This window comes from Octodon degus, unplaced genomic scaffold, assembly GCF_000260255.1.
Source record: "Octodon degus isolate 3935 unplaced genomic scaffold, OctDeg1.0 scaffold00031, whole genome shotgun sequence".
NCBI lineage: Eukaryota > Metazoa > Chordata > Mammalia > Rodentia > Octodontidae > Octodon > Octodon degus.
In genome coordinates, this window is record NW_004524607.1 from 1,237,380 (window position 1) to 1,249,003 (window position 11,624).

Here is an 11,624-nt window from a genome sequence, read left to right on the forward strand (position 1 = left end):
GTAACCACCATGTTCTTGGGGGGTGAGTGGGTCACAGACTAAGGCTGGACTTGTCCTGGGGACAGAGCATACTAGATCTCCTTGTGTGTGAACAAGGCCCCACAGTGAACATCTTTACTTTATTCTGTCCAGCTGCTGATCTTGTCCTGAGAAGCCCCACATCATGACCCCAGGTGGGAAACTCCAGGAAGTGTCCACATGTGGGCTTCTCTAGGCAATTCTGTGTTTTGGGGTGTTTTCAGGTTTCCTGGGAAGCTGATGACATTCCATAGGTTTTTCCAGGTTTTTTCAGCTTGACTCTTAAGATTCAGGACATCTTCCCAATTTCTGACCTAAACCTCAGAGACCTCGGAAAGAGTGGTTTGCTAAGGCAGACCCTGCAGTCACCCTGCCTACCTAGAGGTGTTTGAGTGAGTTCATTTATTCCAGGCCAAGGAGGAGCCCAGGTGAGCCTGCTGGTCTACCCAAGATCCAGTTGCATATGGAAAAGGAAGGAGGAAAGTGAGGAGTCCTTGGTTTTTGGCCAACATGAGACTTTGTTTCAAGACTCAAAGGACTGTGGGAAAAGGACTGAGGGTGGAGGAAGGGCCCTAAGTGAAAGAAAAGGTTCCATGATCTTTTCTAACTCAGATTAACCCCATTCCATTCAAAGCCGCATGCCATGGAGGCCTGGATCTCACTTCCATCCTACAAGGTTGCACCTGTGGTTGATTGATCTGGCCTGGTGGTGGCCCCATTTCCTACACAGTCCTGTGACCTCAAGAGCTATGGCTGCTGAGCACTGTAACCACAGTGGTGTGGGGGAAACATGAGCCGAACGCAGCCCAGAAAGCCTTGTTTAAGCGATTTGCCTGGGCCTCTTCAAATTAGGAAACTCCTGTGGTCTGCAGCCACAAGAGGTTATGTTTACTCTTTACTTGCCACCAGTTGATTTCCCCAGCTCTCATTAAATGTGATCTTTCTCATATTTGATGTACAATAAAAGTGCCATAAAGGCAGCTCCAGGTGAGGTGGAAAAAGGAGTGTCCCTGTCCTCGCAGATCCCTGAGCACGGCTGCCTCTGCCAGACTGTTTGGCTCCAAGTCATGCGTGTGGCCCCTTTGAGCCATTTTCCCATTATAATTTGAAGTTTATAGGTTCCCCTCCTGCTCCTCTTAGTACCAACCCCAGATTGGCCCTACTCTTTTCCTGTTTAATTGAGGGATCTTTTAAAAATTTTTTTATTATGATGCATGTTCATAACGCATACTAGTTCCATTCATGTTGGCAAATCGGTACAGACATGGGGGACATCTTGAGCACCCCTTAGTGTGAGACTGAGTTCAGTGTCTGGACAGGCCAAGCACCACTTGGGATCTATATATTTTTGCTTGATCTTCAGTAGGAAGCAGCAGAGCACAGCAAGCGAGAGATATGTGAAATGTGCATGTAATCCCAGCCCTTGTGAGGCTGAGGCAAGAGGATCACAAATGCAAGACCAGCCTGGGTGACAGAGCAAGTTCAAGGCCAGCCTAGACTGCATAGAGAGTCTCTGTCTCAAAGCTTTGCAGTCTCCCTGGCTTCAACACCCAGCCAGGACAGAGCCCTGATTAAGTAGCTAAGCTCTCGGGACCTCAGTGAGCCTGTCTGTGAGGTGAGGATAGCTAGGGACTGCCTTGCAGTGCTGTCTTTTAGATCCAGTGAGGTCATTGTTGGCCCCATCGCTTCCTCCACTACAAGCGAGCTGATCCAACAGAACAAGGCCGCTTTGGGAAGCTCCCCAAACCTCTAGTGCAGATTTGGATCGGCCTCTTCTGCTCAAAGTATAGCAGAAAGGCAAGGCCCAGGTTTCTATTCCCTTTCAAAAGTTTAGATGAAAACAAAACTGGAGCGCAGGCTGCCAGGATGAGTTCCTTTTTCTAAACTTCTGTTTCTCCTGCCTCTGATGAACTAATGGTATGGTTCCCAGACCACAGCAGCAGCATGATGAAGGCTTGATGGGAGGAGTGAGAACTTCCCCATCTATGAGCAAAGGGAACTGGGTCCTCCTGGCCTTGGATCCCCTTCTGCCCTTCACACAGTGGCTTGTTGAGTCAGAGGCTTGACATGCCCAATGGGAATGGCTTGCAAGTGGCCTCTTGGGATCCCTGTGCAGGCTGGTGCGTGCAGGAAGGTGGGCTTGTGGTCTGCCAGTTATGGTCCATGTGATGGCCAAGGACCCTTCTGCCACCCACCACTCTTCCCTGGAAAGGACAGAGGCACTCAGGAGGGCAGTGTTGCACAGCTCTGTTCCCCCTGCACCTGCTGGTGGAGTTACACACACACACACACACACACACACACACATGCATGTGTGCGCGTGCACACACACACACTCCAAGGATGCATCATCAGGTGTTGAGAGGGAGGTGGTCTATGTTTCTGCTCCCCTCCAACATATGTGTGGAAGGAGAAGCAAATCACCAAGATGCAACTTAGCATGGCACCGCTCTTCTCTGGGGGCCTGGGGAGACAGGTCTCTGGGTATCCTGGAGATGGCGAAGCCATACGGCAGAATGAGCCATGGGTGAGGGAACGCAGCTGAACCCATCCACGCACTGCCACTTTCTAGCCCTGCATCCCGGGCAGCAGCTGCACTCTAGGGCCTTTGGTTCAGCAGAGACCCTGGGTAGGGCTGCTGTCCTGAGGATAGGGTGGTGCTGGTGTGGGGTGGACAGAGAGGATTTCTGGGTGCGGCCTGCCCCGTTCCCACCTCTCTCTAGGAACTGCATTAAGTGTGTGCTCCAAGTGCCAGTCACCTTCCTGCTCTCTCATCAGGAGAACTGATGAGAATTCAGAACACATACACACACACACACACACACACACACACACACAATGGTTCTTTCTCATGACACTGAAAGATGTAGGCTCAGTCCAGATCACACTGCAGTTGCTTAATAGAATTTGTTTTCAACCTACAGTAAAGAGAGCAGAGCGATCCCATGGCATCCTACACATGTAATTACCTGTATGTTCTAAATCATTGGTGGGAATTCTAAGTAAACCTGAAAATACTATCAGGACCATGCCAGGGACATATGTGTTACATGTCCCCAAGGGATTAGTGCTGCCTTGACCATGAATGACATTTCATAAATTGTAGTGGAAATTGATTCCTACTAATTTGCCTTCATTATCCAGAGAAATGTTCGTGAGCTCCTTTAAAGACAAAGAATAGGGGCTGGGTAGATGGCTCAGTGGAAGAAGCGCTTCCCTGGCAAGCCCAAGGGCCTGAGTTCAATCCCTGGTTCTGAAAAAAAAAAAAAAAAAAAAAAAAAAAAAAAGACAAAGAATAAAGTAGTGTAAGACACAGCCAGTCATCCAAGCACCACTCTGGTCACACCCAGGGAAGGAAGAGAGGGAAGGAGACATACTGAGGGGAGACTGGCATTTTGGATTCCTTAACTGCACACCACCTTTCCCAAGCAGAGATTCTATCAGTGATGTGACACGGTGCTTTGCTTTTCATAAGGTCAAAGTAATAATTCTGATTTCTCCAAGTTGGAGTTTGCCTTCTAAATTCCTAGGGTGTATGGCTCTCTCTTATTTTGGTCTTTTACCTAATTCAACGTTTTAAGTAATAAACCATCCATTGTAGTAATACTTGGAAAGCTATCACTTTGTAAATGGACAAGAAATGACTGCATATTAATCAACAGTACTGAACTTTTGTTCCTTCAAGAATATGCATTGTCTCAGTTTAAGAAATGCAAAAACTGTGTCTGTCCTGAGCTATTCTGTGTGTGTGTGTGTGTGTGTGTGTGTGTGTGTGTGTGTACGCGCGCGCGCCTGCACACGAAGATGGAACCCTCACTGCCACTCTGGATCTGTAATTAAGACATGCTGACACCAGGTGGCAGCACACACTTCAGTGGTGCCACCTACCAGATTGCAGCCTTCAAGTCTAATTTACAAGTTGAACCTGTATCTCCTCCTACTTGGCTCTCCCCTTCTCCCGTTCCCTGCCTCTTTTCCTCTCACTTCTCTCACTTGCTCTTTCTTCATCCAGCCTCTGCCCCAAGCTGTTCCACTCTCTGTAGCCACATACACACACACCCCAGTCTGAGTCCCACTCTTCCTCCTGCCTCCTGACAGACCCTCCCTTCTGCGTTGCCTTAGCTGAGTGAACAGCTCGGTGTCCCCTGTAAATGCTCTCTGGGTTCTTAGTTATTCCTGATCCTGTTTGTCGTTATTTGATACAAATGCTGTGGCCTCTCCAGTACTGAGTTTTAGGTTCCCCAGGGAGAGGGGAAGTCCTTCCTTTCTCCACCCTTATATTTCTCCCAAGCTGCCCTTCCTGGATTCTCACCTGCACCCTCTCCAGTCCACATGTGAGTCCTGTGACCCCAATTCTCAGTGCGTCTCTGGTCTTTCTCCTCCCAGTCAGGGTGTGCACCAGGTTCTGACTTCCTGCAGATGGACTAATCAAGGTCCAGCCCACTTTGATCCTTTCGGAACCATGACCACTTCTTTCTGCCAGAGGCCACTGCTGTGGTGACCTGTGGCAGACAAGGCAACACCCCTGGGCCTCAGGACACTTCTGTCATTGGCCACGTGATCTTTTTGGCTCCTGTTCTGTCCCCCAGCTGGAGCTTGACCTTGCTGATGCTGGGTTTCCATCCACAGTGGTTCTGCCATGGCCTCTCTCTGCTGGTCTTAGTGCCTCAAGTCAGCCTCCTGGGATGGCAGCCACAAGTGGCCCTGTGATGGGGGGATCCTGCCACATCAGCTGGCTTCTGCCCTGGGCTCTGGCACCCTTGTCCAGAAGTCCCCTCTGGCTTGGCTGGCCTGGAGCCTAGGGAGGCTTCTCCTGAGCCTCTCCTTGTTCTTCTCCACCTTAGCCATGGGGTCCATCAGTGGCCCAAGAGCCAGGTCTTCACTGGCTTGCTGCTGCCTGGAGTCTAGCTCTGAAGGGCTATTCCTGTTGGGCACATTTTGTAACAGCCAAAGTAAAAAGAAAACCATGAGTTACTAAGGAACTATGAAGATACTTGGATCAGAGTTTATGCTTGTCTATCCTGACATAGTTATTTCATAGTGAAGAGACAAGCACTGTACTTTAAAGAAGATGAAATAGCAGATGGGCAAGCCTGCAAGAGGGCCTGGTCCTCGCTGGGCTAGAGTCCACACAGAACCACCCTCTCTCTGGCCTGCCTGGGTGAGGGCAGCTGTGTGCACAGAATTCATCCAAGTTGTCACACTCATGGCTGCAACTTACTGTAGGACAGGGTTCAGGTTGAAATCACAAGGGATGCCTTGCACAGGGTGCAGGAGTGACTCAGCCTGGACCTGCTCCTGTGCCCTGTTGGTGGCATCCTGGTCTGATACTAACTCCTTACGGTCATGATATTCCATAGTATTCACTAGGTGTCTCCAGCTGGGGACACTGGCTTAAGCTTTTGATGTCCTGTGTTTTCACTAGGACTTGATTGCATGCTGCCAGTGCAGAGACCTCTGGTCTCCAGCACTCAAGGAGGTCTCAGGTACTAACACATTTGCTCTTTGATTCTTCTGGAGATTGGGACAGTTACCAATAGCCCAGAGCTCCCACCCCAAATCCCATTTTTAAACTGTGTGGTGGCCACAGCCCTCAGACAGAAGACATCTCTGTCCGTGGGGACATCCAGGAGCTTTGGGATCCTGTTAGGGGAAAGCTGAGGCCAGACAGTCTGGGTGTGGCTAGTCCATCTCTGCATGACCATCCTACCTGAAGATTAAGTCGAATTTCAGCTTGATGTCTTCATTTTAGCTTTGAGTTTGTATTAACCACAATCATTCTAGAGTCCTGCTGTGGTGTTTTCTGCCTAGGAGATTACCTTCAAAACTGCAATGAGAGCCTCAGAAGGGCTTCATTCAGCATCATGAAGCTGGGGCTGATGTTGTAGTGATTTCCTCACTCACTCTGAGCTCACTGAAGAGGCATGAGGAGGTGCAGGACGCATTCCAGCCCGCAGAGCTGACAGACGCTGGTCTGGCTCTCTGCAAGAGGACATGGCTGCCTCCATAGTTCTGTCCATCAGGCTCATGCCTGCCAAGCTTCTGCCATGAGCCTGAGAGAAGCACACATTGTGTCCCTTCAGATAATGCAGCATAAATAGGAAATGAAGCCACTTCCTCAGAGAAGCGAAGAGAAAGGAACAAGAACAGAATGATGAGGCAGGACTTGGGGAGCTCAACTGTGAGCTGAGTGGACAGGATGGGTTTTCATGCAGAGCCCTTCTGTGATGGGACACCTTCCATAGCCAGGGTCCCATCAAGCTACAGCAGCAGACCCCATCCCAGCAAGAGTGAGTCCTGTTGGAGGCCCAGAGTGGAGGCCAATGTGGCCGATGCTTCTAGAAGGCAGTGTGAGTGGAATTGTGAAGCTTATTTGCTGTTTGGAGGCCTTCCTAGAAGCTCTGAGTGCAAGTTCATGCCTTGAGGGCCTGGATGAAGTCTCAGGAGTCCAAGCATATGATGAGAGGACCCCGAGTGGCCATGCAGGCCTGTGAGGAAGATAGTATCAGGCACTCCTGGAATGTTCTCATCCAGGCCTGGCCAGGGCAAGGCTCAGTCAGGCTGGTTTTATTACTGATCTTATTTCACTTTCCTGAAACACAAACCTGCTCTGTGTAGAGCTTGCTTTCAGAAGGAAAAGCTTCCACTACCTGCACCATGTGGGGCTGGTAGTGGAAGAATTGCTTTTCTTTTACTTGCCATGGTCATTTCTAGACTGTCTGAAAGAACTTCATATCTAATGCAAAATTTGATACTTTTTTCTAAAACAAACAACAACAACAAAAAAACCAGACACTACTTTGGGATTAATTAAAATTTCTACAGTGTGCCCTCCCTAAAGTGTTTCAATTGCTAGAGCAATGGGAACTAGATAAGAAGGTGCAGAGGTGATGGTTAATTTTATAAGATGAATATGTAGATCTGTACTTAAAGACAGATCCACTCATCCTCTATGTGTTGTGCATGCCCAAGGTTGATGAAAGAAACCCAGGAGTTTTGATTTGTTTCTCTCAGGAGGAGAATGTAGGATGCAGGAAAGGTTGGTTCATGCATTTTAACTCTCTTGATGCCGCTCCTCTTTGTCTCCTTAGGTAGTGATACGAGTATCACATAACCTTCCTGTGATGTCCCCAGATTAATGCTGGGGTGTCAGCTGCAGGAGGCCGCCTGAGGACCTGGATGGGAAGAAAGCTCTGAGCTCTACTTGGTGCTTAGCTCTTTTTGTTAGATTATATCTTCTTGCTATAGCTTCCTCTTCTTTTTCCTCCTTGGTTGGAGAAAATAATGTTATCTAATATTTGCACATCAATGATGTGCTCAAAGAAGATCCAGCAGTCTCTCCTAAGAAAACAGTGCAGGAACTTTAGGCTGGGGGCTGTCCCTTTTGTCCTTTTCCTAGTGGTTGTCAGCCAGCTCAGGGCCAAGCTTGTGATCCATTTTTATCAAGTGCACACAACTCCAGGCATTTTATTTATAAATTTCATCTTGAACCTGGTTTCATTTTTCTTTTGCTTGTTTTGTTCATTCCTTAGATTTTATTTTATTTCATTCTCCATGTAGCTTTGTGCACAGAGTTAAATTCTTCCTGGAAGAAGTTAAGAAACAAGTGACTATGGTCATGGGCAAGGGATTTGCCTCCTCTGAAATTTCATTCTTTTCATTCTCAATAGAGATAATAGTGATGCCCAGAGGTTTTCATGAGGTTTGGTGAGCTTTCTCTGCTGAATCCCAGGCCCAGGAGTCCACTTCCACTGGCCATGTCCCTCATGAGGACAGGCCAGGTTATGGTTTCAGATTGCTCTTTGGAAAGTCAGAGTGCAGGATGGATGCCAGCACTCCTCATAATCAAGGGCACTTTGGCTGTGTGTTCCCTGAGACTGGTTTTCATCCCATCACTGGCAGATGGATGTATAATGAACCTGCTTTGTTACTCAGTCCTGAAGGTCAGGAACAGCACTGTACAAAGTCAGGTGATATCCTGACTTATTAGGGAATTTTAGGCTCAGGTCTGGGCTGGGTTGGATGGTCATCCAGGACTCTGCCCATGTCCAAGTCAAGTTGACCAAAGTTAAAAGCCAGTACACACACGGAGGTGAATCAGGATGGTAACATTGGCCTGCCTGGGTGGTGTGACACATTCTCCAGGGTCTGTATGGAAATCTAAGTCTCCAGGTCATTGTCCCTCTGACTCAGCAAGGAGAAGAGCAGCTGGCTAAAGTGGCCATGGCCATGCTGCTGGTGTCCAAGGATGGAGCTGTGGTACAGCTGGGGACCAAATATTCATGAGTATGCACAGCTTAAAAAAAAAAAGTAACTTGGAAACTGGAAATTTTCTTAAGATAAAATGTGCTGAAAAAATACATTCTTGTATCCACAGAACTCTTTGTTAAGTTAATGGTCGATTATTCATTCTTAAGAGTCAAGCAATCAGTAATAAAATATGTATATGCTCCCCTTTGTACAAGAAATACATAGTTCCTTTGCAGTCCCCTCTGAGTGATTAGCAACCCCATGCTTTGTTCAAGTTGTTGGAGGTGTGACAGTGAGGGAGATGGGTGTCCTGGGCTTCTAGAGGGGGTGCAGTGCTAGCAGTGTAGGTCAGCGAGCAGTGAGGAAGGTAAGACCAGGAGCGTCCATGCCCAGGGAGGGATGTGATAATGAGGGTTGCGAGGTGGGCAGAGCACCCTACCATGCTAGGGAGTAGTGCCTGGGCAAGACTATGCACAGCTGAAACCAAATGTACATGGAGAGTCTAGCTGGAAAAAAAGAGGAAAGATCTAGCTATAGCAGACTGTTATCAGGTTCTGTGGGTGCTGTCTGTGGACAGTGAGTCCAAAGGTGGAAACAGAGTCAGGTCCTCACAGTTTTCCCTCCTAGCACCCATCTGACAAGTAGGGATGCACTATGGTGTCTTTCTCTGAGAACTGGGAGCACATGATCCTGGGCAGCTGTCCTCTAAGGCATAAGAGCAGTGAGTCACAGTTTATTTTTTTTTGTCTGTGAACATATATTCTGTGTGTTAGATCGGTAGTCCTCAACCTTGAGAATGAGCCAGAGTCACCTACAGAGCTGATTCAGGAGGTCCTGGTGCGACTTGAGAACTTGCATTGCTGGCCAGTTCCTGGGGGCTGTGCCTAGAGAACCACTGCCCTCGGTAGCAGGTTACAGGAAGAGTTGGAGCAGGTTCCTGGGGTCCCCCACACATTTAATGCTGTGAGTTTGCTTTTGTAAACGTGTTTATCTGAATGATGAGAATGTATTTCTTTGTTCCACTGTAATCAATCTCCTAGGGAGGCGAAAACCTGAATGAATCCAAGAGTCAGAGGCTTAGACCCTAAACACAACCCCACTTAGATCAAAGTAGTAATTTCTTGGTATATAATTATAAAGTACAGGTTCCAAAGGCAACCATCTCTTCATTGATTGACTGAAATTAAGGGATGCTTTTTTTTTTTTACTACTTCCTCTGTCAAAAGGTCCCAAAGTCATGACCAGAGGAAGTGCTAGACTTGTTCAGCTGGGTAATTATAAAGTAGAGTCAGAGTTCTCCTGGTTACCAAGATGCTTTGCAAAGAGAGTCCACCACAGGGAACCAGCCGCTAGCTTTGGGATGAATTATTCAGCATCTTGCATATGAGGAAGAAGCAAACTCTGGACACAAAACTTCTTTGTCTGGGGACAGAGTTGAAGACCCAGACTCCTGGGAAGTCAAGGCCACACCAACATTCCTTCCCCATGCAGAGGATGTGGAGAACTAATGCTGGAAGTCTAGGTCCCTGGATCCAGAATAGTCCACAGGATGTGTCTATAAAAATCCATTTCCTTTTCATGGGCTTTTGGTTTTTAAACATTTGGTTCATGGTTATGGAGAGTAGAGGATTAAATGTTTTGCAAGAACATTGAGAAACCTGGTGAGGAGACTGGAATTAATAATTCTTTTGCTTTTGATGATTCCCTGCATTCTGTTTGCTAGTATCTTATTGAGGGTTATATTCATGAGGGAGATTGGCCCATAGTTCTCTTTTTAGTTTGGGTCCTTCTCTGGTTCTGATATCAGGGTAGTATTTGCTTCCATAAATGAGTTTGGGAGTTTGGCTTCCCTCTCAATTTCATTAAAGAGTTTGACCAGTGATGTCATTAGCTCCCCTCTAAATGTCTGGTAGAATTCAATAGTGAATCCATTAGGACCTGGGCTTTTTGTTGTTGTTGGTGGTGGTGGTGGTAAACTTTTAGTTACATTTTCATCTTCATTGACCAATGCTGAATTATTTAGAATTTTTTTTTATCTTCTTGACTCAACTTGGTAATTTATATGTGTCTGGGAATCTGTCCATTTCTTGTGTGTTTTCATCTTCTTAGAGTAAATGTTCTCAAAGTAGGTATTGATGAACTTCTGGACTTCCAAAGGATCTGTTGTGATTTCATCTTTTCACTCCTGATTGCATGTATTTAAGTCTTTTCTTTCCTTGTTTTGATAAGATCAGCTAAGAGTTTGTCAGTTTTATTTAACTTTTCAAAGAACCAGCTCTTTGATACTTTAAGTTTTTATATTGTTTTCTTAGTCTCAGTTGTATTAATTTTTGCTCTGATCTTTATAATTTTTCCCTTATATAAACTTTAGTCTTGACTTGTTTTTCTTCTAGAAGTTAGAGCTATTTGAATACATTCTATTCTCTTGATGTGAAAATTCACCACTATTAATTTGCCTCATAGTACTGCTTTCATTTCATCCAATAAGTTCCAGTATGTTGTGCTGGTATTATCACTTAATTGCAGATACTGTTTAATTTCATCTGCCACCCATTGTTTTTTTGGGGGGGGGTATTTCATTTCCATGTGTCTATGGAGTTTCTGTAATTTCTTTTGCAATTTATTTCCAATTTCATTGCACTATTGTCAGGTAATATGCATGGAATAATTTCATTTTTCATTAATTTTATTGAGAAAAAAATTGCAATGAGACAGCTTCCAAACAGGCTGGTAGGAGAGTTACAATAATTAATATATTGCATATTGTTGTCTTTGTAGTAGTCATTCATAGCAGAAGATGCAGATATGATATCCTGTCAAAACACTATTAGTACAAATCTTTCTTCTTACTGAACTAAGAGAAAGTATCTATGCATCTATACTATTTTGTATATACAGATGCAAAATCGTCTTTCCTTATGTCTTCCTTTTTGTTTAGTTTTGCCAGAGACGGGTATTCCATTGCCATCCAAATATTGTAGGTGCATGAATTCAGCAAAATATTCCAATATAGTCCAGTAGTCCACAACAGTAGTGAGTTATCCACAGGACTGGCAATGTCCAAATCTGATGACTTGAGCCTTCCACAGCTCAGCATATTAGCATGGCTTCACTTTTCATATCTTGTTTCTACACTTTTCTGCTGGATGGTTAAGACCAAGACAAAGCAAGACCTATATAAAAAAAATGTAATTTTTTTGTATCTGACATGGTCAGTCAAGCCCCCTCAGGCCTTATCCTGAAACCCTGTACTGCACTGTGTAGATCCTTTGTCAGTGTCAGCCATGTGGATGAGTCACGGCCATTGCTTGACCAACGTGCTCTCTGTGAAAGCCTGAGAGAATGTTTTCTCTCCA

At 46.0% G+C, this 11,624-nt stretch overlaps 1 protein-coding gene across 1 annotated transcript in view; it reads left to right on the plus strand.

Moving 5' to 3' along the window:
* The window catches only part of LOC111816364 (BMP-binding endothelial regulator protein-like), a 126,420-nt gene extending 118,116 nt beyond the window's left edge, over positions 1-8,304 (plus strand). Inside the window, exon 11 of the mRNA XM_023713364.1 lies at positions 8,212-8,304. Coding sequence (XP_023569132.1) covers positions 8,212-8,304 — 93 coding nt within the window. The remainder of the gene's footprint in view (positions 1-8,211) is intronic.
* The last annotated feature ends 3,320 nt before the right edge of the window (positions 8,305-11,624 follow it).